Source organism: Poecile atricapillus, chromosome 13 (genome assembly GCF_030490865.1).
Source record: "Poecile atricapillus isolate bPoeAtr1 chromosome 13, bPoeAtr1.hap1, whole genome shotgun sequence".
In the NCBI taxonomy this organism is placed as follows: domain Eukaryota; kingdom Metazoa; phylum Chordata; class Aves; order Passeriformes; family Paridae; genus Poecile; species Poecile atricapillus.
The window spans coordinates 272,597-299,590 of record NC_081261.1 but is presented as its reverse complement, the minus strand read 5'-3'; the positions used below and the strand labels follow the sequence as shown (position 1 = coordinate 299,590).

At 48.7% G+C, this 26,994-nt stretch overlaps 2 protein-coding genes across 7 annotated transcripts in view; one reads left to right on the top strand and one right to left on the bottom strand.

Annotated features, from left to right (window-relative positions):
* Positions 1-1,079: 1,079 nt before the first annotated feature.
* On the top strand, positions 1,080-22,545 carry STK32A (serine/threonine kinase 32A). Of its 2 annotated transcripts, none has more exons than XM_058848624.1 (13): positions 1,080-1,224; positions 3,761-3,923; positions 6,116-6,171; positions 7,160-7,311; positions 8,790-8,963; positions 11,507-11,544; positions 13,471-13,560; positions 14,084-14,181; positions 16,026-16,142; positions 17,898-18,023; positions 18,977-19,102; positions 19,449-19,513; positions 19,775-22,545. In XM_058848624.1, the coding sequence occupies exons 2-13, from the start codon at positions 3,872-3,874 to the stop codon at positions 19,860-19,862; spliced, it is 1,182 nt and encodes a 393-aa protein (XP_058704607.1). In that variant the 5' UTR covers positions 1,080-1,224; positions 3,761-3,871; the 3' UTR covers positions 19,863-22,545. The 2 variants fall into 2 exon arrangements, with proteins under 2 accessions (XP_058704607.1, XP_058704608.1); XM_058848625.1 differs by lacking the exon at positions 1,080-1,224 and adding an exon at positions 1,757-2,242.
* A 111-nt stretch (positions 22,546-22,656) lies between these two features.
* The window catches only part of DPYSL3 (dihydropyrimidinase like 3), a 28,547-nt gene continuing 24,209 nt past the window's right edge, over positions 22,657-26,994 (bottom strand). For all 5 annotated transcript variants that reach the window (XM_058848611.1, XM_058848615.1, XM_058848614.1 and 2 more), the window contains 5 exons: positions 25,766-25,907; positions 25,261-25,431; positions 24,493-24,672; positions 23,803-23,965; positions 22,657-23,346 (listed from right to left, as the gene is read on the bottom strand). In XM_058848611.1, the coding sequence (XP_058704594.1) occupies positions 23,258-23,346; positions 23,803-23,965; positions 24,493-24,672; positions 25,261-25,431; positions 25,766-25,907 (745 nt within the window). In that variant the 3' untranslated portion in view covers positions 22,657-23,257. The remainder of the gene's footprint in view (positions 23,347-23,802; positions 23,966-24,492; positions 24,673-25,260; positions 25,432-25,765; positions 25,908-26,994) is intronic.

Here is a 26,994-nt window from a genome sequence, read left to right as displayed (position 1 = left end):
CAAAATCTGAAGAACAATGTTTAGAAAAGAATTCTAATTAAGGTAAAACTTTTCAAGCTTCATGTAAATCACTCATGTGAAAAGTCAAATAGAAAGGATTCTCAATCCAGCAAATTTTAGTCTATTCAGAAAAAGCTTCTTTGGACATACAGAAGACCACAGGTGGATCCTCTGAAAGGTAGAGTTTGGTATTGGGCTGGGAAGAAAATCTCAGGCACCTCCTGACACTGGAGCTGTAGATAAATCACTGACAATTCCCTGAAGCATGAACACCTTATCCTACCCACCATATATGTTTTACTTTAAACCACTTTGTTGCTTGATTTCTATGTGGCAACTGCTGGATCCCCATCCTTGCTGTAGGGCTGCACAGGTCATCTCCCAGGACAGGAGCTGGTGTCCCCACATAGAGCTTACCTGCCCCCAGAGCTCTCGTAGCTGTCCTCACCTGAGAGCTGGGTGCTGAGGACAGATGTCCACTGGCCCAACCCAGCCCTGCAGGAATGCAGCCTCTTTCCCCCTCTGCAGTCCATGGCTCTTTATTTTAGACAAATCGGTTTAGATAGCTTGGGGGAGCCCCAGCTGTGTTTCAGCTTATTGGTTCTTCTCTAATACCTGAATACGGCTGAAATTGTGTAACTGCTCTGACTTCTGTCTGCCCTGGGGCAAGGACTGCTCTTCCTTAGAGCCCTGGGAATCTGAGCCTGCTCCTGGCACTGAGGAATGAGAAAAGCCAGTGTCCGAAGAGTCTGGACAGCGGGGTAGGAAATGTGGTCTCTCTTTTTACGGGATCCATTCGGGGGAATGTGAACGGGCAGGGGAGGCAGCGTGACCCCGGCACTTGGGATCAGAGCGACCGAGGCTCGGACAGGACCCCCGCTCCCCGGTGAGCTGCCCCCGAGGCGAGTGTGGGGGGTGTTCGCACCGGCCTCGGGAGGCAGAGCCCGCAACCCCTTCCAAAAACAAGAGAGCACGGCACGAGCCTTGCAGGAGAGAAAGGCTAACCGCGCAGCGAGGGGACATCAGAGGGTCGGTCGTTCCTCGCCGCAGGGCGGGGACAGGGCCACCTTCCCGGCGAGTGTCGCTCGCGGGGCCGCAGGCTCCTCCCGCCGCCGCCGGGGCCCGGCCGGGACCCCGCGGGCGGGGCCGCTCCGGTTCCTCGCTCCGTGCGCTCCTCTCCTCCCGCCGGCTGCTGCCGCCCGGTGCCTGCGCTCCGCTCCCCAGGTAGGGCTGTGCTGCCCGGAGCCCCGTGCGGGGCTGCCCGGGGCTCTCGCTCGCTGCTGCAGCCGCTCGGGACGCGCGGGTTCGGCCGCAGCTCCGCCGCTGCCCGCAGCGTGCTGGGGATGGGGGTCGCGCTGCCGGGGAGCGGCTGCGGCCAGGAGAACCGCACGGAACACCCGTGGCTCCGGCCAGGAGAACCGCACGGAACACCCGTGGCTCCGGCCAGGAGAACCGCACGGAACACCCGTGGCTCCGGCCAGGAGAACCGCACGGAACACCCGTGGCTCCGGCCAGGAGAACCGCACGGAACACCCGCGGCTCCGCAGGAGACGCCCGGTGCACTGCCGGTGAAACCCGGGGCGCCTCGCCGTCCTTCCCGAGCGCCGCTGTGGCTGCGGGGCGGTTCGGGGTCATCGTTAGTTCCTCTGGAACCACAGCTCAGGGTGATGTCCCTCCGGGCTGTGTCACCGCCCGGTCCCAGCTTCTCGGCGGAGCAGTGCTCGGGTAGTGCAGAGGTGGTGAGAGGATCGTCTGTGAACCCTTGGAGACAGCCGTCCCCTCCCAGGGTTTCGGCAGTTCCCATCAGGGGTGTGACTGCTGCCCATCCCTCGGCCGAGCCTCCAGCCCCAAGCTCGGTCCCCTGCGCTCCCTCCTCCTGCTCGCGGGGCCAGCGCAAACCGCGCAGGTGGCCGCATTCCTGTTTTGCTTTGGATTTCCATTCATCTGCTGGGACTGAGGCGTGCTCGGCCGTGTTCGGGCGCTGCGGACTGCGGGGCTGGGAGCCGGGATTGCCCAGCAGCTGCCTGAGAAGTCCCCGCTGCGAGCGGCGAGCCCCGGCAGCGCTGCGGAGCGCAGCTGCTGCAGCCGGTGGAACGAGGCTCCGACTGAGCATGATGTGACCGTGGAAGCACCAGTAAAACTGGCCCGAGGAAAAAAAAAAATATTTTGATAATTTTGTGACTTTGCAGTGTGAAACAGTCAAAGATGAATAATTTCCATACCCCAGCTACACTTTGTAAAGGTGCAAATCCTTGTAATTATTACTCAGGCTAGCTTAACTTCAAGGAGTATCTGCACTCCTTCTCAGAGCTTGTATTTATTGATGTATTTTCAAAAATGAGCTTGGATCCAAACTGCTGTGCAAGGAAGTTTCCTTGGGAACCTGTGATATGGCTGTTGCATCTGAAGGTCTATTTTTACTCTGAAGAGTAAGTTTTTGGGGCTCAAAAAGATTTACTGCTGTGTAAACAAAGCTGTGGTTTTGTTTGAGGCTGAAGGCTCGATGTGTTTGTTCCTTTCAGAAGCACTGATGAGAATCGTAAGCATTTGCTGCTTCATTTGTTTTATTGCTGGATCTTGTTTCAGTTCTGAGATGGGAAATTAAGATTTTGTTTTGGTTAGCTGGAGAGGAGCTGGGTGTGCAGTTGGGGTAACATGACAGACCCAGTTCCCAGTAATTCTCTTTTCTCCAAAATCTTTCTTATGATTCCTCCCTTTTCTGCTTCAATACTATTTTTTTTTTTTTTTAAATTTAAAGAAGTAAAGTTAGTTACTAGGCGTTTCCAAAGTAAGATCTGAGAAAATGTTCAGTGAACATACAGATGCCCTGGAGAATGCTCTGGGCTGGACCCAGTCCAGATCTTGCTGCACTGTTACTCCCTCATTTTGTTCTTTTAAGGCTTTGTACTTCCAACAAGGAATAAAGTTGTATGTCACAGGGATGTCAGCATCAAAAACAAGCACATAAAGGTGCATTGCATGTGAATGCTTAAAATATATAGCAGCAATTGTATCTTACAGAGAGTGTTCAGGCTCTCTCAAGTGTCAGTAAACTCTACAGAGTTCTACACTTCAGTATTCCCAGACATGTCAGGAGACACTGGAAAATTCCTGTGCTCTCTGCTAATGCACAGACCTGTCCCTTTGCAGTGAGAGAGGAAAAACAGTCACTGCAGCCAGCACCAAGCCAGAAATCAGGTTTGCTCTTTTGTTCACAGTTCATATCTGAAAAATTTCTGGAAAACCTGCGTGGAAACTATACCTTGATTTTACATTTAATCTTGTCGTTAAAAATATCAGAATGGTATGATATTTTCCACAAATTAAAGATTTGTGTAACTGCTTAAATCAAAAGGTTGACACTTTCTTCTTCTGTAGAATTTACCCTGTCACATGACTTCAGTAGTCAAAAATACCTTTTGGTTTTATCTAGTATGTTCATTTATTTTGGATATTGGCCTCACTACTGCTAGTCACCCCTGAAGCTACAAAATACATGCTGGATGATATAGCAAACATGAGCCAGATTCTTGGATCTTTGGGTCTGCTGGTCTGTTCTTACCCTTCCTGTAGTGAGCAGCAGTCCTGATCTGAGTTACAAGGTCATGGTGTTCCTGGTTTCTCCAGTGAGCTCCATTACAATGTGCTTTTCCCTGTTAGTCTTGTCCTCCGAGCAGTGAACCTCCAGAGAGACATTCACAAGTTGTCAATGTTTCTTTGTCCTAAGTGATTTTGAACTTTTGCTTCCTGCCTTCTGCAGGATGCACCAGCAGGACATTGCCAGGGTCTGGCAGGACTGACCCACCCAGCGCTGTGCCAGAGGAGCAGAACACAGAGGAGTGGAGAGTGCTGAGCCTGGGCTGAGCACACCATGGGGGCAAACACCTCCAGCAAGTCACCACCCTTTGATGGGAATGAGGATGGTAAGAACTTTTCCTGGTTGTTGTGTGGCACTGCAGAGCTCTGCAGCGCAGACTGACCGTGAGGGTGGCAGCCAGCGCCCGCGCTGAGGCTGCAGAGCCCGGCTCAGCAGAGGTGGGTGCAGCTCAGCAGCAGCAGCAGCGTGCCCGTGCTCCCTACAGAGCTGTGCCCTGATGCTGGGGTCTTTTTGCTTCCCCTCCCAGCAGCTCTGAAAGCAAGATTGTCAGCAGAGGTTTGGTGTTGAGGTGTCCCTGAGACACTGCCAGGCACCTTGAAGGCAGGGACAGAATTCTGCTGCTCTGGAGGCTGGAGAGGTCTGTTCTGGAGGTCCCAGCATAGGGAGGACTGGTAGGAAATATGGTGGGAAAGTGGCTGGAGCAATGGATGTTCCCATGGGTGCTCCTGGTGGCTGCCCAGCTGGGTAAGGCTGCCTGCAGGCACTGGGAGGCCAAGCCTGCAGGTTGGGTTGGCTGGAAAAGGAGTTGGAAAAGTACTGCTGGGAGCAGTATTGGAGGCCAGGGTCCCTGTGCTGCCAAGATTACAGAGACAGTCATTAAAAGATTGCTCCATAAATATATTTGCTGTTGTATGAGTCAGCTTGCTGACTGCCATATGGGCTTTCACCTAGGTACAACAACAACATGCATATGTAGATAAATACAGATATATAGTAATGAACGTAAAATATATGAGGAGCTGGATACCCCATCAGCCACTGTTCCAATGTTCCATGTGGTGCCACTGCCAGTCTGCAGCTGCTCAGCTAAACCAGCTCCAGTTTCCAAATTATTAGTGCAACTGCTTGCAGTTTTTCTTTGTTTTTCATATTTTTTCTATTTCTGTAGTGCAAAAGAAATCTGTGCTGTGAAGTTTTTCTGAAGATTTTATTCCTGGTGCATCTAAATGCTCAGTATTGGCATCTTTCATAAACAACCACTTATGCTTGCTCAGGATAATGAGCAGTTCTCTTCCTGACCACCTTCCTCAGGGTGATGTGCCCTGGCTATGGGATTTTCCTGGGAGCAGCTGGTCTCTGCTGGGTCTCTCTCTGGGTTCAGCGTTCATACAGCACCAGCTTCTGTGCCTGAGAAGCACAGTGCCAGGAAGGGCCCTGTCCTGCCCAGCTGTGGTTCACTGTCAGTTTGTTAGGTTTCAGTGGGCCACCCTTGCATGCTGACACAGCACGCAGACAAGTGCAGTTCTATTCCATGGCCCTGCACATATTTAAAGAGTGGTAGAGCATTTTTTCTCTAATTAGTAATGTTTTACTGTACTGAGGGGAGAGAAACCCAGCTGAAGATGTCCCCTAGGGAATTTTCCATTATCTTGCAAATTGTTGACCAGAGGCTATATCACCTTAGATGTCATAATCTTGTCCTCATTCTGATTTCAATTAAAATTGTAATTAATTAAGAGCTTCTGGGTACAGTAGGAAACAACACAGTGCTCCATGGCACAGGCACGTCCCACCCCCAGGCTGCAGGTGGTGGGCAGCGGTCCCATCTCTGCAGCTGTGCCACAAGGAGACTTTTCCTTTGGGACCTGTGAGGGTTGGTGGAACAGCCTGAGTCATTGTAGGTGCTCCAGTGCCAGTCCTAACAATTCTTGTGTATTTTTCCAAATTGCTGTTGCTATAAATTCACTATTTTCTCTAGCACCATGATTTCTGTTTGAACTTCTTGAAGGGCTCTGTTTACCTTCAGCTGAAGTGGGGTGACAGGATGGTTTTTCTCTCAACATTTCCTCTGAGCAGAAAATTGTGCATAATAAGCAAGTGAAATGAAAAGAAAATATAATAACCAGACAGAAGATTCAAGGCTACAACGTGATCTGATTCCCGCTGTAGTTAAGATGAGACCATACAAGAAGCCAGATTTTGTTTGTGCTGCTCCTGGGCAGAAGGGTGTGGGTAGTGTCCTGGGGGATGGCAGCCAGATGTTCCCCCAGCTGTTTGCCTGATCTGCCATTGACAGAGGCTGACCTACAGAGCTTGCCTTTACAGCTGAACCATAGAGGAAAAAAAGCCCTGTTAAAAACACCAAGTTTAAACAACACCCAAATCTTCAAAAGGAACAGAACATTTCTGGGGCATCCCTCATTTTTCCCAGCTCACAGTGAGAAAAAGTAGAAATAACATAATATTGTCAAATATTTGCTCAGCCGTTTAATATTGAAATATTGCTCTTTCTTGCAGTGACCTTCGACCATTTTGAGATTTTGCGAGCTATTGGGAAGGGCAGCTTTGGAAAAGTGAGTGTTTTGGGAACTAATCACAGTGTGGGCAGCTGGAGATGTAACTGGGTGGAAATGGATGAGCGGGCTCCCATGAGAGTACAGAACCAAAGCCCATGCACTATCAGGGAGCCTTCACCTGAGCTTCAACTCCTGGTAATCAGAAAGGAATCAGAGCCCCATTCCTTATCTATTGTGTACCCACAAATCACATTATATGAGATAAAAATTAAATCTGATCAGTCAAATTATCTGAATTTCATTAGATTTCTGAATAAGCATTTTCTAATATTTTTCATCAGATCAACACTGAACATCATGATACATTTTTGATAAAGAACTACAATCAACATTAAATTCTGCAAGGTTTTTTAGCACATCATGTAATGTGCTCAATGTTTCTCTGGGAGGCACAGTGTTTGTTTTTAAGCATCAGGTTCATCCCAAACTCCTGAACTATTGTATAAACAAAGCCTGTTTTCTTCTGCGCTCTCACAGGCTCTGAGGCTTTCCTTGAAGTCCTGTTCTATATTTGGTGACATATAAGAAAGATTAAAATTCAAAGCCCAGTACCCTTTAAACAAAGCCCAAGATTGACTGTGAACTGAGTGTCACTTCTCAGCAAAGTGAGGACCAGGTGCTGGTCCCAGTGTTTGACCTGTAGTTCTGTGGTGGAGGGGGCTTGTCCCAACAGTAACTAGTGTGGGAGGGATGGACATGGTGGTCAGTGAATGACATTAAATAAAATGTTGACTTCTCTGTGATTCCCTGTCTCCCATGTTGTGATGATAAATTCCTTCCTCTCATCTTCTCTCAAAAAATTCTCTTTGGGTGAAATTCCCAAGAGGTTCCCAGGGAGTGTCCAGTTTGCAGCATTGGTGGATGGAGTTGTGCCCTGGCAGTGTGGGCACTGCCAAAGCTGCTGGAAAATACTCATGTCACTGGGTTTTACCTGCCCAAATTTGCTGACAAATCATCTCTGATTTATCCCTGATTTCTGTCCTAGGTCTGTGTGGTGCAAAAGACTGACACCAAGAAGATGTATGCCATGAAATACATGAACAAACAGAAGTGTGTGGAGCGTAATGAAGTGAGAAATGTTTTCAAGGAGCTGCAGATTATGCAGGGCCTGGAACACCCATTCCTGGTTAATCTATGGTAAGATGTGGCTCCTTGGTTGAGTCAGCACAGTCAGTTACAGACACCTTTGAGACCAGGCCCACTTCATCTTCTTCAAGACTGTCTTGGGAGCAGCTGGTGTGTTCCACTGACTGGGGCTCTTGTTTCAGGGGAATCCTGTTTAGTTAAACAAGCAGTTATCTGCCTTGTGCCCCCAGACAGCGCATGAGAGCTTATTCATGTGTTCCTTTACAGTGCTCCCCCAGGCAGGTACCATAACCCCAGGCCTATTACCATAACCCCACCTGTATTTAAAGGAGCTCTTTGCAACCACCATCAGCTCCTGGCAGCATGGAATCAATGGCCAGGCAGGGCTCTTTGCTGTCTGTCCCTTGACATTTCTTTCTTCTTAATTTTATTAGGACACCAGTAACATTCCAAGGGGTGTGAGTTCACACACTGCATGATAAAGTGGCCGATACCTTGTAGTTTCAGTATTCCTCTAGGGTGGTGGGTAATTACATTTATTGGAAATTTGATTTATTTTTAGAATAAAGTAGAAATTATCAATGCTAAACACACATAAAAAAGTAAATAGAAAAACATTGAATATCAAAAATCTTTGAATAATTCTTCCTTTTTGAAATCTCCAGTAACCTGAGTGCAGTTGAGTGAACTCTTGGTCTTTTGCTGCTGTTGCCATTTATAGTTGTTCTTACTGGGGTATGAATGCTAAAGGTGCAGCTACACTTCCCATATCATATCTCCAAACTTGTCTTTCCTACTTGAACACAAAGTTCCAGGCAAAGCTCACTCAGCAGCTGAGGACAGACCAGTGTGTGTATGAAGAGCTCTGTGCAGAGCAAACCATCCAAGTGTCCCTGCATCTGTTCTTGCCATGCCATCCTTGGCTTCAGGATGCCTTTAGTGTTCCTGGGGCTTTCCTGCGCTCTGAGTGATGATCCACAGGCTACAAGCAGCAGTCTGACTTGTGCTGTTGGTCATCACATCAAGCAATCAGGGTGTTGATAAGGAAAAATCCATGAGGAAAGGGCTCAGAGCTGGTTGTCATCCCCTCTCAGAGAGACACAGTCCATCAAACGAGGTGACCCAGAGGAGCAGCAGAGAGCAGCTGCAGCCCTGTTGTGCTGAGCACACAGGGTCACAGACAGACTGCTCCCGTGCCAGCAGGCACCTGACAGAGGGACCTCCAGTGCTGGGATCTGCTCCAGGGCTCCTCTCTCTTGCTCCTGGGGCCACTTCCCGGTGGTGCTCGGAGAAGGCAGAATGCCCATCCCATACAATCTGCTCTGACTCTATTATGGATCTGAGACTAAATTATTGTCTTCACAAGTGTGACAATAGTGGGAAACAGAGCATGGAAAGATCATGAAATTGTAATTTCCTGAGTGAAAAATTCCAAGAAATGATGAGTGTTCCCAGAAGTACCACATGTTCCTTTATTACCTGTCGTTTTTCAATGCTACTGTCCTTGAAGCATGTGTGTGTTGTTTTAGGTACTCATTCCAGGATGAGGAGGATATGTTCATGGTGGTCGACCTGCTGCTTGGAGGGGACCTGCGCTACCATCTCCAACAAAACGTGCGGTTCCAAGAGGGAACTGTGAGACTCTTCATCTGTGAGCTGGTGCTGGCCCTTGACTACTTGCAGAGCAGGCACATCATCCACAGGTCAGCCAGGCCACAGGCTGTGCTGTGGGCAGGCTTGTTCCTTCTTGATGTGAAACAACAAAGAGAAGCTTAAGTGATAAACAACATACACTCCCATGTGTCTTTGCTTTTATGTGAAACACAAGGCTTGCCCAAGAAAAGTATCTCATATACAGCAGAGACCATCTGATTTGTCCCTCTGGGGTGGCTGTGAAATAGGATATTTGATTGTCCACTGATACTGCAAAAATTTGTCTCTGAGAGGTTTTAATTAGCTATAGCTCATTAATATCCATCCTGGTCCAGGGAGGGTAGGTGTCAGCTTGGTCGGTGCTCATGTTTGAAGGTGTCTCCCTTTGCCCCTCTCTCTGTATTGGACCAAAATATGAGGACCAGACTCAAATACAGCTTTTTTCTGTATGAGATAAATCCCTTTATCTCATACAGAAAGTGCTGAGAGTTTCTTTTTGGCTACCGCAGTTTCTTATGGCCAATGAAAAAATGCATGAGCTCTTCCCGTACCATTGTAGAGCTGCAGAATAGCAGAGGAGGCAGAGGTTTCCCCTGGCTGGGCAGCAGGGTTTGGCTCTGGATGCAGAGAAACACAGATTTTCTGCTGGTGTCATGGGCAGCACAAAGCTCGGGGGCCCACGAGTTGAGCCAAGTTAGCTGCTGTCAGGGAGGATGAACAGGGAAGGATGATGAGGGTCAGTAATTGCAGGGAGAAGGTTACTTCCTTTAGAAACATCACTCCAGATGAGCATTCTTGTGCAGCGTAAGAACTAAGCATGGAAAGTGTAAAATTGAAAGGGTCCTGGCTGTCAGTGGGGAAGCCACACGCGGGTGAGGAGCTGCGGAGGGTGAGCGCCTGCTCCTGTCCACAGTGTCCAAGGAATGAGCCCTCGCCTGTCCCTGCGCCCACAGGAGCCCAGAGCTCTTCTGCTCTGCTGCAGTCAGGGCCAGGCTCTGGGGACAGCTCCCACCTCCTCAGGGTCTCCTCTTTCATGCTGCTTCTTTTGTGCTTTACATGCATGGATCTTTGCCCCAATGTGAATAGAAATGGGAGAAACTGCAGGCGAGGCTGCAGTGTGCTTTTCACACGGCTGCATGTGTTTAAGGTAAATCAAGTACAACAAAACATGTATGTCAGTAAAATTTGCAAGTTATTTAATTAACACTGTAACCCAGTGGGATAGTATTTGATTGATAAAGTGATTCAGCAGAGTCAATTACACTGCAACAGCTGTAATTGGGAACATCAGGAGACAGGGAAGCAATGGCTTTGTTTGGCTGAACAAAGCTGTGCAGAGACAGCAAACTCGGTCTGTAATTATTTCCCACCTAATGTAAAAGAAGGGAAAATATTAATAACATTTAGGTTAGGAAATTATATAACCAGATTATAAAAAAGAAATATACAAATGAACAATAACCAGAGTTATCTCTGGTCATTGCTTGCATCTTGAGAATGATCTTACTGTTCTGGTGTAATTCCATAATTCTGTATGCCAGACAGAGGGAGATCAGAAACAGCCACACTAGAAATTAAAAAAAAAAAACCAAAATATTTAAAAAAAAAAACCAAAAGAGTTCCACTGTGCTTAGGGGGAAAATCAACCTGACACTGCCCTGTGCTCTGCTGATGATGCCTGTCCCTATACTCACCTGCATGATGAGATGGCACCAGGAAGAGAACCAGTGCTCATAACCCACTGGAAGTTGTTTCAGTGACAAGATGTCAGAGAATTGTAAGCTATGACAATTAGATATAGATGACAATTAGATATATTGTGGGGTTTTGATGCCATGTGGCTTGGAAAACTCAAACTGTATCTTAAGGATTGAATTCTTAAAGATAAAATCCTAAATGTGCTCATTTCTTCACCTGGAACTCCTGGGCCTGGTGGGGAGCTCCAGCTGGCACAGGGTCACTGCACCTGTTGCCTGCCTCCTGCTGCGACTTTCTCTCTAGAGGATCAGCTGGCCAGGTGCTCAATGGGGACTGCTGTAATGAGCTCATTAAAGCCAGGTAATGGCTTGTAAAGTCACTCAGGGGGACACAGTGGCTGTATCAGAATATCAGGTGTACATTTTCTCCCATCAGTTAAAGTGTTTCCCTACAGCATTACTATACGTATTATTTTGTGGGGTCCTTTTACTCGGGAAAATGAGTGGGTTACTGTGGGTAACCCATTTGTATCTAGAACAAAGATGTTAAAATAATTTAATTTGTACTGAGTAAATGGGGAGCCCTTCTCAATAAGGTACTGAAACAGATCGAAAAGTAACAGGAGGAAAATGACAAAAATACCAACCTAAGCGTGAGTGAACGTACCTGAGTGCTGCTCACCCGAACCCCTGCAGCCAGTGCAGCGTCCCCACTGCTGCTGCTGCTTGATTTCTCACTCTCACTCCCAACCAAACAGGAACCTCAGAGCTGAGAAGCCCAAGGCTCTGAGGGTGCAGTGCCTGCCGGTGTCCCGGAGCCTGGCCTTCCCTGGGCTGTTTCCTGTCACTTCTCTGGGCTAATGGCTGTCTCTCCTTCTCTGCTCTTTTTTTCTCAGAGATATCAAGCCCGACAACATTTTACTGGATGAGCAGGGTAAGTGCCAGCTGCTCTGTGGTCGTGCATATGTGTGAAAGCAGTCGGATGCGAGCTGTAGTCTCGGTGCTTGCTGGTGCCATCATTTGGTATTGCTTTCCCCCTCAGCCTAACTGTGAGCAGGATCATCCCATCCTTTTGTGCTCCATTTGCTGTCTCTTGCTTTTTGAGCACCAGTGTTTTGTACCTTCAGGGCACTGGGCACCCTGTGGTGCTGTGGTGTTTCTGGGGTTGCCTTGGTGTTTTAACCAACACCTCCTTTGGCTGACTGACTTGGTGGTGTCCCCACAAGGCACTGCAGGGACCTTTTCTTTGGTGCCTCTTGGGGTCCATAGCCCAGCACACCCAATTTTAACATTTTCTTGGTTCCTGTTTAAAACTTATTCAAAATGCATCATTTGAAGGGCAATGCTCGTGTCACTGCAGGAAATAATGTGTGATGCGCACAAACAGAATTAATTATGGTGCAAGAGATAAACCTCATTCACATTTTTTTTTTTCCTTGAGCATTTGGCATGGGGAGGGAGCTCTGAAGATTTGGGGCTGATTGTGTTACAAACATTGCTATCAGATTTTCTATAGTCTTTCTAGGGCAAAACGCTTGGCTATATCCTTGCATGGCTCTTTAGTCACATTTTTTTTTTCCTGGCAAAGATCTTGCAGTGAAGAGTTGTCTGATATTTATTAGTTTGTTACTCATTAGAGAAATATTTTGTTAGCTCTTTTTTTTATTATTATTAAATGCAAGCAACTGGCTTATTGTGAGAAATCTTCATTAACAGCTAGAGCAAGGTGCTTGCAGAGAAAAAGTGCAGGGAGGAGGCATAGCTGCATGTGTTATGACTTCAGAGGCTGTAGCAGAGATGCTGCAGCTCCCAAGGGAGGCACTGCCCGGCTCTGTGACCGGGTGTGTGTGACCAGGGTTGCCTGGCAGCACCGAGCCCAGGCTTGATCTGTTTGCATATGACCTCTAATTTCAGAGCACTGGTTGATTATTTATTTAGGAGCTGGCAGCAAAGTGGCTTTTGCCTCCAGGTGCAGGAGCCCCTGTCCTGCCTTGCTCAGTCTGTGTTGCCCCATGGACAGAGCACGGAGAGCCCTGCCCTCCCTGATGTGTCCCTGATGTGTCCCTGATGTGTCCCCTGGCACTGCCGGGGCTCCAGGCTGCCCGTCTCATGTGGGGCTGATGGTCACTCCTCACTGTTGGACGTTTTGGTGACCCATCACCATTCTCCCAGAACTCTGTGCCCCTCAGATTGGGATGACACAGCTTCCTGAGAGGAGCTGGGGTCACCATGGTCATGGGAACATCGGTTAGCACACCCTGAAGAGGAGAAAAAAAAGAGGAAAAGTCTCTGTTCATCTTTGCAGCTTCATTCAGCCCAGGAAGACACAACCTACTAACTTCTATAATGACACCACAATTCAGGATGAGTTTTGGGTCTATTCTCTGCTCACTGTGATTTTTTAACTCTCTTGCAGAGGTTTCAGAGTGTTTTTTCAGGGGACATACCCTTGACTCCAGTGCCCTTTTGTCTGTGACTTGTAGTATTCCTTTTTCTTCATCCATAGCAGCAAAGGTTTGTCTTTTGAGGCATATAGAAAGCTTTGGACACAAACAGAGTTCATATTTTTCCCCAAACTGAGCCTAAAATATAGGAAGACTCAAAACAATCATTACTGAATTACTTTTTGGAGAGCTCTTCTATTTTCTGGTTCCCCAGAGGGAAAGTAAGGGGATATTTGAAACAAGAGACATCTGCAAGCAGCCTGCAAGCTGAAGTGTTTTCTATCAGTTCTCCCACCAGATTTTTTTTACCTGGAAACTCCGTTCCATGAAGTATTTTTCTTTATGTTTCTGATTCAGAGCTATTTCTTGTGTGAAATTAAAGCCAACCCTGTTACATGTTTGCCTCTGTCTTTCAGGACACGTGCACGTCACTGATTTCAATATCGCCACAATGCTGACCAAGGACAGCCCTGTCACCACCATCGCTGGCACGAAGCCCTACATGGGTGAGAACCAATGGTAGCTACACGTCCTCAAATCACCGTGCTGTGGGCTTGGGGGGACTGCTGTGGTGGGACACAGGTGGAGACGTTTTTGATTAGAGTTGGGATTCTTCTCTTCCTGATCCACATCAAAACATACACAGTTTGAAGCGAGGAGCACCCTGGAGAGGGGATGCAGGGTGGGGACAGGAGTCCCTCCCCAGAAATGCCTCAGTGGAGCTGGGGAATGTGCGTGTCCCACTTCACAGGGGAGATTAAGAGATACTTAGGCCACCTTATGCCCAGACTGAGTGAATGTGCTTATCCTGGAGCACATTTACTATGAATGGTAGGCAACTCCTGTGTCAGTAAAAGGAATTTGTTCCTTTTGGGCTTTGGAGGGCAGAGAATCTCAGAGAGTTTTCATGTGGAGAGGACTGTGGTGCTACTGAGTGGCCCTGGTGCAGGGGCATGGGTCAGATGTTCTGTGTTGCTCATTTCCACTTGGGATTGCAGCAAGGCAATTTTCCCCCCCTGTATTTCACAGCACCTGAAATGTTTAGCTCCACAAAACCCACCAGCTACTCCTTCGCCGTGGACTGGTGGTCACTGGGAGTCACTGCCTACGAGCTGCTCAGAAGCCGGGTATGTGTGTGGCTGTGTCCTTGGACACGCTTGGGGAGGGTTAATGCTTTATAGCAGAGATGAGACAGCCAAGCTGAATTCCAGGCTTTAGGGGTTATTCAGCAGAGGAAGCAGAGATCACATCTCCACCAGGGTTCCTGTGATCATGGCTAAGAGCTCAGAGAAGCTGCTGCAATATAGAACAGCGTGTTGGCAGTTCCCTGCTGTGGCTGAGGGCCTCTGGGTTGCTATAAGTGAGCCAAGGCAAACATGCAACAGCTCCTGAGTTTTGGGCTGCAATATCCTTTACTTGGAGCTTCTATCCAGCGAGGAAAAATAAAACTTGGAAAAAAACTTGTTGCTCTTTTAACAAGACTGAGCAGTTGGAGCAAATGATGGGAAAAGCCCAATCTTTGCCTGTGCCATCAGGGCTCTGCTGCTGTCTTGGGCAAGGTTGAGAGCCTTGTAGAGAGACAAATACATCAGTCTTTTGAAAGTGTTGTGTAAAAAAGTGGGACAAAAATTTTAAACTTACATTATTCTAAGAAAAAGAATGTAATTTAAAGAGGAATGTTTAAGATCTTGTGAAGCTTGGAAGCTTCTTTTAGTATGAGTATGCAAAACATGGTTTTTAAACTATCTTTTTAAAATCTATCATCAGTCTTTGCGGAAGACATTTTGATGAACAGATTTTTTCATTTGAATTTGTGTCTCAGCTTTAAGGAATTGGTTTAGCAGACATTGAGGAGATGTGGCTGTCTGACCTGTTGGGCAACTGAGGCAATGTACCCACCGTAAAAATCCTAATGTAATATTTTAAATTATATTTTTTAATATATTTAAATATTTTAATGTAAACATTTTAATGGAACACTTGAGTTTTCCACCCATAATGCTAAATGAATGGCACATACATCAGGTTGGTTCTGGAGTTGATGGCACTGTTTCGAAAAGCAGGAGTAGAAATGCTGTTTTGTGCTCACACTTGCTGGCACAGCCGTGGTGAGATGGTGACACTCGGGCAGCTGCCCCATGGGGGGCCGAAGGGAGACCTTGAGGTCCATCTAGCGTTGGCACACGCCAAGAACGCTGCACCTGATCTCAGTTCACTATTTATAGCTACTGTTCTTTTAATACCCTCCTGCCTTCTTCTCCCCAAAATAAGGTAAAAAGTCTGTGAATAAAAATTTTCAAGATGGAAACATTCTACCAGCTTAAGTTCTCTCTCCAGGTAAAGCAGCAGAATTGTTGTAGATGGAAAATAAATAGGGAGGTGACTTCACCTGTGCTGTACACTGCACGTGTCACTGCATCACGGGCAGTACACCGCACCTTGATGCAGGAGGAGTCCCTGGTGCTCCAGTGCACCATGTGCTCCTCTGCAATGGGCAGAAGGGACTGTCACTCTGCATCCTGATGTCCACCTGAGGCTGGTCACCCTTCCTGGGACATCCTTTTCTGAGCTGATTTTATTGCTGGGAGACATTTGTCTCCTTTTCGCTGGCGTTGTCCCCGGCAAGAGTGAAGAACATTTTACAGGGAGTATCAGGAGTGCTCTAACCACTGCGTTATGTGTCATAGCTTTGTGAGATAAAAATGCTGAAAAGACCAAGCAAATTCCCACTGGCTGATAACTCTGACTTCTGGGGTTTGCTCCTGCCTGTTCTGCTGTTAAATGCCCAGTTATTAGCATAGTTCTTACTGATATTTTATTTTTTCAAATGAGCCATGGTCACACAGGGAGAGATGTCCCACAGGGGGCTGGGGACTGGACAGTGAGAGAGACAGTGTGAAGCTTCTGTCTAACCAGATTTCCCAAGGAAAGCAGAGAAATTCAAGTGCTTGTCTTGTGGCGTTTCCCACAGAGGCCGTACCACATTCGGGCCAGCAGCTCCTCAAGTGAAATCGCGCACGTGTTGAAGACAGCTGCAGTGATGTACCCGGCCGCGTGGTCCCTGGGCATGGTGGAGCTGATCAGGAAGGTGAGGAGGGTCCCAGTGCTCCTGGCACCCCCAGCCTCTGCACTACGCGGGGGGAAGCCCTTGCAGACAGTGCCCAGGCCAGTGTCAGTGCCTTTGAGAGCACACTGAGATAAATGTCAGCCGCACGAGGTGATGGCAGCGAGCAGCGCTGGCAGTGCTGGACACAGGCAGCCCTGGCCTCCAGAGTTTCTCTATCACTTTGCACTCTGGAATTAACTGACTTAGAAGCAGCTACTGATACATGTGTCAATAAATTTAGCCCAAAAATTAACATTTTTTTAATCCTCAAGAAACATTTTTTCCCAATAATGGAAAGAAGTGCGGACGCTGTTGTAATCCTTTGATGCCATGTAGTTTATGCACCACTGCATTTTTTTCCAATAAAGCTGTTATAAAAATTGCTTCAAAATCATTACTGAAATAATTTTGAAGCTGAAAATACCATTTGAAATAAAGCCATACCTTCAATAAACAAGGCTATGGCTTAACAGTGGCAGCAAAACTGAGCACTTAGCCTCTGCACCAGCAGCAAATTTTAGGGAAGTATGTAAATAGTTTTTTAATTTCAAATAAGTGTGGACAATGAAGTAGTACTTAATGTAGCTTTCAGCTGGTTTTTTGTTCCAAATAATATATCTATGTATTCTGTCATTTCTAATGAAATAGACAGTCAAACATTTTAACAAAAAGAGACTGTCAATTTGTTGCTGAGACAGAATCATGGTGTATTTTCCAGGAAGAAAATTGCAGAATATCTCCATTTGCTGAAAATTCAATGAAGCCAGTATTTTATTAAGCCTAACAGTAATACAGGAATATTTGTTGTAGATGTCCTGTGTGTTGTTACACTGGCAGTTTTTTCCTGGACCACAGCAGGCCGCAAGCCCTGGAGGCTCCCTTGTGAATAAATAATACAATGTCACAATTATTTAAATTTCCCAGCACTCCCTTGCATCTGGTTTAACAGCTGTATGTATTATATATGAAGCCAACTGCGGCTCCTTCCCAGCTCAACCATCCCCTGTGGATTTCTGTATTTATTACCGGCCCAGGCAGGTATTTGTCCTCGCTGGAGCTGGCGTTGGGCTGGAGTCCAGAGCTCAGCAGAGGGAGCTGGGGACAGTGCTGGCAGCTGGCTGCATGCCAGCATGAGGAGGGCTGGGTGGGTCACCTTGCCAGTGCCTTCCCCAAAGGGTTTGGATCATCTGGTTTTCCTGCCGGGTTTTAGGCGTGCATGGTGTCAGGAGTTTATGCAATGGATAATCTTTAACAGAGACAACTTCAACTCTTTCCTTCCACAGGATCCCTACAGCAATGTTAAAAAATTATGAAAATAAGCAGTGTGAAGGCATACTTTCACGCTGGAATAAGAATATTACTTTAGTAGAGTAAGAAAAGATGATGTTTCACTGATCCAGTATTAAAAGGAGAACGCAAACACCTGAGTGGAACTCCCCATTCCAAACAAATGCTTATTTTTAACATTGGACAAATTGTTTAATGCCACTGCACTGCCTCATTGTCTGCTCCTACAGTGGGGATGAAAGTAATTCATAAAAATGGAAATAAACAGAGGCAGAGCCTGTGAGCCTGTCGCATCCCCTGGTGAAGGGACTCTGAGCCAGAGCATGAGAGGCACAGGTCCAAATGCCAGGGTTGATGTGGTGTCCCTGCATCATGTGTCCTCAGCTGTGCTCCACAGAATGGGTGCCCTGTGGGGATGGTCTCATCTCTTCCCTTTAATTCTTGCTGCAGTTGCTGGAGCCAAACCCCGAGAAACGTTTTTCTCAGCTGAAGGACATCCAGTCCTTCCCGTATCTGTCTGATGTGAACTGGGATGCTGTTCTCCAGAAAAGAATAATACCAGAATTCATTCCCATGGTAAGGCTATTTGAGAGTAAAGGTTCCTTACACCCAGCACTGGGACATGGGATGTTCTGACAAATTTCCACTGAAGCATCAGGTGTCACAAGAGGAAAAGAGAGACCAGGGCAGAGCTGTCTCTTCCCAGAGTGTGTAGCAAAGAGTAATGGAGGGAGACCATAGTATAGGTGCCCCAAAACAGATATGCCCTGTTTGTAATGTTCCTGGAATTTCTGGGTGCAGAGCTGCAGCTGAGTGTTACAGCCCACAGGGATGTGCATCTGTGTGGGATGGACAGTGCCTGTGAGCCCTCTTGTGCTGACACATGCTCTGAGCAATGCTGCTCCCCACACCCAAAATCCCAGTGCACCAGGACAGGCTCAGCAGCAGCCTGGAGATCACCCACCATCTTATGAGAATTGTTTTCTCCTGTAATGCCTCCCACAACAAGCTCATTGTTAACAATAACAGTAAATAGTGCAAACACTAGATCAGTGTTTCTGGGCCTTTTTTAATTAAATTAAAACAGCACACAAATAACATAACCCTTATGGAGAATAACTGCTCCAAATGGTTTTCAGCAGAAGTTGGGCTAAACTATGAATATTTGTTAATTGTATATCTGCTCTTGTTGCTGGGTTTCTCTGTGGTGGGTACAATTCTGTATTGACTGAAGACCAGTTTCTCAGAAAGGCACAACCCAACCAGGATCCTCATCCCCATTGCCACTTCAAAGCAGCCAAAGGGCAGAGTAGAAGCAGGAGTGCAAAAGGAGCCACTGAGACACCTTGAATATAGCCCCTAGCTGAAGGGAGTGATAAAGTATATGAGGAGTATAGCCAGTGCTCTTGGCTGCATGTGCAATTATAATTAGTGCATTTTTTTACAAAATTCAGCTCCCAGATGCAGTCCAGGTTATAAGAGACTCCTTAGGCTCTTATCATGTAAAGCCACCTCTCTCTTCCCTCCAGAAAGGCAGACTGAACTGTGACCCAGCATTTGAACTGGAAGAAATGATCCTGGAATCCAAACCTCTTCACAAAAAAAAAAAGCGCTTGGCTAAGAAGAAAGGCACAAGCAAAAGCAATTCATCCCAGGTAAGAGCAAGTGGGTACAGGCGTGTGGTCAAGGAGGTCTTTAATTTTTCAATGATTGCCATCTAGCAGGATCACAGAAAACTGAACAGAGTATTTCTTTCCCTTGTGACCAACTTTATTCCTAAAACTCTCCCCCATCTTCCCTGTGGTGAAAGGCAGAATGTGTATTCACTGGTTTACTGCAAGAGAAGAGCCCTAATGCCTTTCTCCCCACTGCAGGGCCAAAGATGCTCTGTGCCCAAACATATTGCCATGTCTCATTGAAACTGTCCTTGTAATTTTTGTTTTCTGCGTCACCTGTGAATTTATTTCTTATCTCTTTTATTTTTCTGTTCCAATGTGAAAGGCCAGCCACTTCCAGAAGCACCTGGAAATTCTCCAGAGGGACTTCATTGTTTTCAACAGAGAAAAGTAAGTTCTGATCCAGAGGTAGCAGAAGAAACACTGACCCTTGCCAACGCCTTTGACAGTTTTTGGGGTCCCAGGGCTGGGGGTTCTGGGGGGGGGACACTGTGGGGGCCCTGTGTTAGAGGAGCTTGGGGCACTCAGGGCTGGAGGAACTGTGCAGTGGGGGGCAGCTCATGCCAGGCAATGGGGAGCTTCAAGGCAGCTGTGCCTCTGTGGGATCTTGGGCTTTCCCTCACAGCTCAATCATCCTTTTCTATCCCCAAGGGTAAGACCCCACCATGACAACATCCAAGAGACCATGACAAAAACTGGAGGCCCACACAGGGAAGACAATCAGAACAACAACCTCTGAGAACAGCTCAGACCCTGCAGGGGACTTTCTCATGGGACTGGGGCTCACCCGCTCTTGCACCTTCACAATGTCAGGCCATGGACTTGTCTTCTGCTGCTGGGACCCTGCCAGTAGCCCAGGGCACAGAGGAGAGCTGGGGCATCCACTCTCTCAGCTTTCCACCCCACAGCATGGAGGGAGAGGCTGTGGGGGCTGCCTTGCAATTTGCCACACTTGGTTAGATTCAGATCCTATTATCTTGCCTTTCCTGGGGGCAGAATGGGACCACAAGACAACACATAAGACAGTGTCCACCATTCTGTCTTGGCTGGCAGGTGCCACAGCCCTTGGCATCACCATGCAGGCAACAGCAGCAGTGTGCCGAGAGCTGCGTTGTGCTGGGGGTGCCCACCAGGGCCACTGCCCTGCCGCGCCTCAGGGCTCTGCACAGGCTGGCATTCCCGCATGGATGGGCTCATGGCTGGCTGCCCCGGGGGAAGAGGTGGCTCCCACATGCAGAGCTTTCACCAACACGTTGTGACAAAAGTGGCCTTTGCTTACGGCTCCTTTGCGGGAGCTCCTGCAAGCATTCTGTGAGGGTGGGCACAGGAGGCCAGAGACGAGCTCCTTCCTTAGCTGGGAGGAGGCAGCAAAAGCTTCCTGCCCATTTAGCACTGTCTCCATTGGCTGGCATGGTGGGTGCTCAGTGTGCAGACAGATGTGGACACCAAGCATAACAACCAGGTGCTGGTGAGTCCAGATGCTTTACTAGTCAAGCCTGAAAAATACATTCACCACCATATTAAACTGCTGCAGCTCACTGAATCGGAGGGGGTTTGGCTTCCAAAACCAGAGGGGAATTTGAATGTGTATTTTGAATCTCTCTGCCACTGAAATCACACTTGATTTAAGCAGGGACTGTCTTCAGGAATAACTGCACTGCTGGTGTGGTCTTGCCAAGACTGAGATTGGCCAAAGCATTGCTACTGCGGTAATGCTGAGAATGATACTATAATTTAAATGCTTTGACAGGCCTGAAGTTTCACCTCCTTATTTGACATTTTTCCCATTCTTAGCAATGTAGTGAATGCATGATGAACTCTTTGCCTCCCATTAACCCAGAGGTAAGCGCCCTCTCTGTCCCATGTGTCTCTGCAGTGGTTGGCAGCGGGAGTCCCAGCATCGAGCAGTGCAGTTTGTGCCTAAAATCAAGCTGTAGTTTGGTGTCTTCCATGTTCTGGCCCTTCCTGCAGCAGTGGGGGCGGGTGTCCCACTGCTGGCTGCTCCCCAGCTGGCTGCCAGCCCTGCAGGGCTCCTCCCAGGGTGCCGGGGCGAGGGGAAGGGGCTGGCACCATGGCTGCAGCATGTTCCCTTCTCCATGTGCTGCAGCCTCGCCACCTGTGCGCACAGCCACCAGGAAAGGCCACCCTGTTCCACCCAGGGAGCTGTAAAGATGGAGCAGAATTAGTTCATCAGTAGGTGGGTATTGGTGTCTTCAATGAGTGTCACTGTCATGGGAAAGTCACCTTTTCCTGCTCAGTCACAACACTCCTTTCCCTGCTCCATCAGATGGTGCCCCAATTAATGGCACAGTGTGCTTGCTCTCCCCTTCCCCTGCCATGCTGGCTTTCAAGCAATAGGACTTTGAGTGGGGTGGGGACTCCACGCCTCTCTGCCTTTGACTTATCATTCCCAGGAAGGCTACCCAAAGCACCTCCTGCATTCTCCATTGGTCCTCTGCTCTCTGCCCAGTCTGCCGTGCTGACAGCTGTCCCTGGCTCCTGCACAGCACATCGCTACCATTGCCTTGCTCTGGTGCAGGTAGATGTTCAGATACCATAAGTGTATTTATCTGGAATACCAGCTCTGCTCCTCACTAGGGAAAAATCTGCTGTTGCAGAAATACCTCTCCACTGGCTGGCCAGAAAAGCCCCAAAACAACTCAAGTACTTAAATGGAAAGAACATTGCATATTTAAAAATTCCCCAAAAATTTCTACAACCATCTCTCCATTCCTCTGTAATAGAGGCACAATCTCAGCTTAATCTCTACCAGGCAACAGGAAAAAGCCTTAATTTATTGATGGAAGAACTTCACAAAGCTTGTAAGGACAGCCTTCCTCACTCTGGCACAACTTAAGGACTGTGGCAGGGACAGCTTGTCCTGCCCGAGTTGCAGACATGCAAAAATAAGTATTTCAAGGTCAAATACTAAAGAACAGGGAGAAAAGTGTATTTGTTTAGCATACCTGAAATTGACCCTTAATTTTTATAATCTTTAAAAAACAATCACTTTTTTTTGCATGCTTTGCAAGCTTTAAAGGGCAGCACCCATCAGTCTAACAGACAATGCCTGATGGAAGGGGAACATTTCACTGACAGGCATCCACAGAAAACAGCCTCCAAGGCTGTCCAGCCAGGATGATCTCAAAGCTGTGCCCAGGCAGCGCCATGTGGAGCCAGTCCCTGTCAACACACAGAAGACAGGCACAGTTCTTGCCAGGCAGTCACAGCCCATGGGGGCCAGGCCAGGCTCAGACAGAGACTGCATGGACAAACTGAACAGGCTTTTACAAACACTTGCATTGTGCTGTTTTGGCAGTACCTTTACCTGAGAAGCTACACCAACACCCTGACATGTAGCAGTGAGCACTGCATGGTGTTGCCCTGCCAGGCTGTTGCTGCAGCCCCCTCCAGCCCCAACACCACCCAAACCCCTCTGCTGCTCCAGCCCAGTTCCCTGCAGGTGCAGCTGGGCACTGCCCCTGCCAAGCAGCACCAGCCTGAGGAAGAGAAAAGCCAGCCGACAACATGAGTTGTTTGAAGGAACAAATTTTTTTTAATAAAGTGTACAAAGTAGTAAAACTCCTTACAGAAGGTGCTGTGACAGCTGTTACAGAGATGATTCGAGCTCCCCCACAGGCCTTGTGATGAAATGCCAGAGCATTGGGTGGAGATGAAGGAGATGAATGTGACAGACACACCTGTCCCTATGAGCTCAGTGCACCTGCCCTCCCCATCCAACATCCTGCCTCCGGCCAGACCCTGCCCCTCACCTGCCTGGCCGGGTCCCTGTGGGCCATTGCCACTGTCCCACACCACGGCATCCCACACACGTTCAACACCAACAACACTGAACCGAGCAACCTGTCTGAGCAGCATGCATACAGAGAGGAAGAGCAAAACACAACCCAACCAAACCCACAACAGTAACAACAACAGAACTTTTAAGGCTATGCAAAAACAAAATGAAGCAACATCTTTAAAGCTAGGTAGCAAGTAGCATTTGTGAAACATAAGGCTTGAGGCTTATTGATTCTTCAGAACAGGTTTATTTCTTTTCATTCCTAAACACCAATGTACCATTTTTCTTCCTTTGCTTAAACAGGGATTTTGTTTCCTCCTCAGCTGGGACATTTAGCTCAGAGAGGTGATGTTGGAGCGGCCTCCCGGCGGTGCAACAATGCGCTTGCTTGCTGAGCGTGTGCCTTCATCAACCTGGGTACCTGGGATGGGACGAGGAAGTACAAAGGGAAGAGGGAAAGCAAAGTTAAGAGCATCTTCTTCACAGGACTGAGCAGTCAGGTAGCCTGGAGTCTTGCCAAGGCCCTCCAGAGGTTATCTACTGCAACCTGCCCCCTCTCCAACTCCACTAGCAACCCCAAGAGCTGCAGTGGCTTGAAAGTCTCTGCAGATGCTTCGTGAACAGACCCACACAGCAAGAACAACACTGGATGCTGTGCTGGCCTCCACAGCCACAGTGGCCTCCACAGTCTGCCTAGCTTCTACTGCAAGTGCAGCTCCAGCCATGTCCTTTAAGGGACACGCAGGATCTTGCCCTGCCATGATCCACTCTTGTGCTTACCTTGCCGCAGGCCACCTCTAACTGCCCCCTGCCCTGGGCCAGGGACACATGGCCAGTGGCTCTGCCCCCTCTCAGCCCAGCCACCACATGTGTTCACCTGACAGGCTGAATCCAGACTGATGGAGATTCCTGACGGGCGGTGTCTGACGTGTGGGGGACCCCCTGGTTGACCCCGCAGGGGTTCCCCCCTTGGGGGTGGTGGTCAGGTCAAACACAGGTCCATCATACAAGCCCCGGGGCACAGCGTGCATCTCTGCCATCTGTCAGCAGAGAGAAGAGGACAGGGACAATTCTCTGAGCCCAGGTAACATCATGCTCCAGCCATTCCCCAGCTCCTCAGTCCCCCTGCAGAAAGATCTGACACTGCCATGCACTGTAAGTCCTGCAGCACTGAGGCCTGGCACAGCCCCACTGCCCTGTAAGGTGTGCAGAGCCAGTGCAACAGCCTATCACCCAGATGGGGTTTATGCTGCACAAAGTGGGGAGGAGAAGGCAATTTTGGCTAATCTCTTCATTTTAAATAGCATTTCCCTCTAGACTCCTGCTGCAGCAGGATAGGATGAGGGGAGACATTACCACTGCTAACCTTGAGGAGCACCTGCCCCCATCATGGCACAAGAGCTCCCTATCCAAGCCTCACCTATTTTGTACATTCAAAATACACAAGCAGTTTGCAGCACTCCTTAGAGGGTCCAACAAGAACAGCAAAGGAAAACCAACCAGTTATTAAGGGCAATTTGGGCTAACAGTATCCCAGCTCTGTCTCCTGGCATCCCCATCTGCTCACCTTCCTCCTGGCTTTGATGCGCTTGTAGACGTAGTCAGGGAAAGGGCTGCTGGGCAGAAATCGTCCAGTCCCCTGGGTCACATGCAGGTTGCCATCCTCCAGCATGATCTTCCCCTGGCATATGACAACCAGAGGGGCCCCACGGAGCTCCATCCCCTCAAAGATGTTGTATTCAGCCACCTGCAGCAAGCCCAGGATGGTGGTCAGGAGGGACAAGAGCACTGCCTGTCCACACAGGGTGGGTCAGTTCCCACACCTCACTGCTGGAGTCACCAGTGCAGGCAGAAGGCACCTCTAACAGCCTTGCCTGCTCAGAGGCATCCTGTAGCTCACTAGCCCATCACAGTGAAAGTCCACCAGAGCTCCCAACATGAACCAGGACCTGCTGGTTTGAAGCTCATTGTGAGGAAGAACTCAAGAGCAGACAAAGGCAGGACCTAGGCTTGAGGTAAGGCATGAACAAAGCACTGTGGAAAGGCCAGGAAAAATATGTGTGCCTGGAAGAGGAATCAAGGTAAGGAAAAATGTGTGTCTGTATACCTGCATAGGCCAGGGTCAGGAGAAGAATACCCAAGCAGGGTGAAAAAAGTCCCATGTGCCTAGGGCTCAGGGACATTCAACCCACAGGCACTGCCTGGAGCTTGGGCTCAGTCCCTCCTCCTCAGAGCCAAGCAGGACAGTACCAAGCTCCCAGCAGCCAGGCAACCTTTTTACAAAACTAATCATATGCCACCCTCCAGCATTCACACAGATGAGCAGAGGACTTACAGATTGATGGGTTTTTGCTGTGATGATCTTTACTGCATCAGGATCCCATATAACCAGATCACTGTCCGAGCCCACCGCTATTCTCCCTTTTCGTGGATACAGGTTGAAGATTTTGGCAGCGTTAGTGCTCGTCACAGCCACAAACTGATTTTCATCCATCTTCCCAGTGGCCTGCTCACACACAAAGAGAACTAAGTCCTTCTATGGGGAAAGGGTAAGAGCCCTGGGAAGCACCATCCTCACTCCCACACAAGGTGCTGGCTGCCCGGGCCCAAAACTTCTGAGGCTGATCTTACTAACTGGTGCCAGACAGACTGGGGGCACAGTTACAGCTTCTGGATGTTCATCCCAAGCCTGTGACAGCCACCTCTCCTGCTCCAGCTTGATTTGACTCTCAAAGTCAGAGAGGGAACAAGCTGGGTGCCCAGCTCTGTGGGGCAGTAGCATGGGTATGTGAGATGGCAACCACCTCTGCCCACTCTGCCCCTTCCCTGGTGAGACTCACCACTGCCTTGTCCCAGATGACAGACATTCGTTCCTCTATGCCATTGGTTCCTTCTGGGATTGCCGTGAAGTTGTCTTTTCCAATGGCTTTCTGTGCGGTGCTGAAGGTACAGTGAGCACTTCCCGACACCTGCAGATCACCGCTGAAGAGGGGTGGAACAAACCCACTGTCAGTCGTTTTGCAGTCAGACAGCAATACAAACATGAGGGATATGCACTTCCTCTGGCCACAGGCAGCCCCTGGCTCAGATTTTTTTCCTCTGCACCCTCATTTCCACAGTCCCTCAGCCTGAAGACTTCCACCTTACCCAGCCCCTGGGGCACCTGTATCACATGGGGGCAAGAAACCTCTGCCACGCTGTGCAACCCACCTGAGCATGGACAGCATCCTGTACAAAAGAAAAGTCAACAGCTCAGCTCCTAGGGAACAGGGTGATCTTTGTGTCAGGCCAGATGTCCTTTCATAGTAGACCCCACTTCTGGCAGTTTGTCAAGTCTAATTGAAAGAGCCCTTCTGCCACACAGGGAGGGAGAGGCCTCTCTGCCTCAGGACTGTCCCCCAGTCCCACAAGCCAGCCTTGCATTGTGCACTGCCAGCTCTTGCATGCTCTGAGGGCTAGCATAGTCCTCCCCCACCCTATAAAAGCCTGCTGCAATGAGATACAGGGAGCTGGGACTGCCCAGAAGCAGCTCTCTGCAGGAAGCCCAGAAATGCTTCACTGAAGCCTCTTTACCCTGTGCCCAAAGGGGTAACTGGGCAGATGAGATGCTCTGACCCATCGTGCTCCTAGGAAAGAGGAAGAGCCAGCAAGCTGCCCACAGACAAGGCAGGGTGAGGAGCTGCCCATGGCTCCCTGGAAGTCACCCAGCTGCTGCTCCATCCTTCGGTAACATTGGACAGGCAGCAATTGGAAAGTCTGCTGCCAGGCAAAAAGATGCAGACCAAGGCAGGCCAGCTCCCAGCACTGCCTGCAAGAGGCAAGGGCCCTCAAGCACCTGGACACTGCAGACATAGTGATTCTCCTCGAGGCTGCAAATCTGCCCTAATCCACTGGTAATCTCCACCTTCCTCTGGTAATTTTTGCCATATGTCTGATGAACTGTACAGACAGAGGCCCAGAATGACAACACAACACACTTCCTGCTGGAGACAAACAAGCCATCCAGCCCAGCTGGAACCTCACAGTCTCTCCTCCTGCTGCAGCCTCACAGAAAATAGTATGGCAAAGG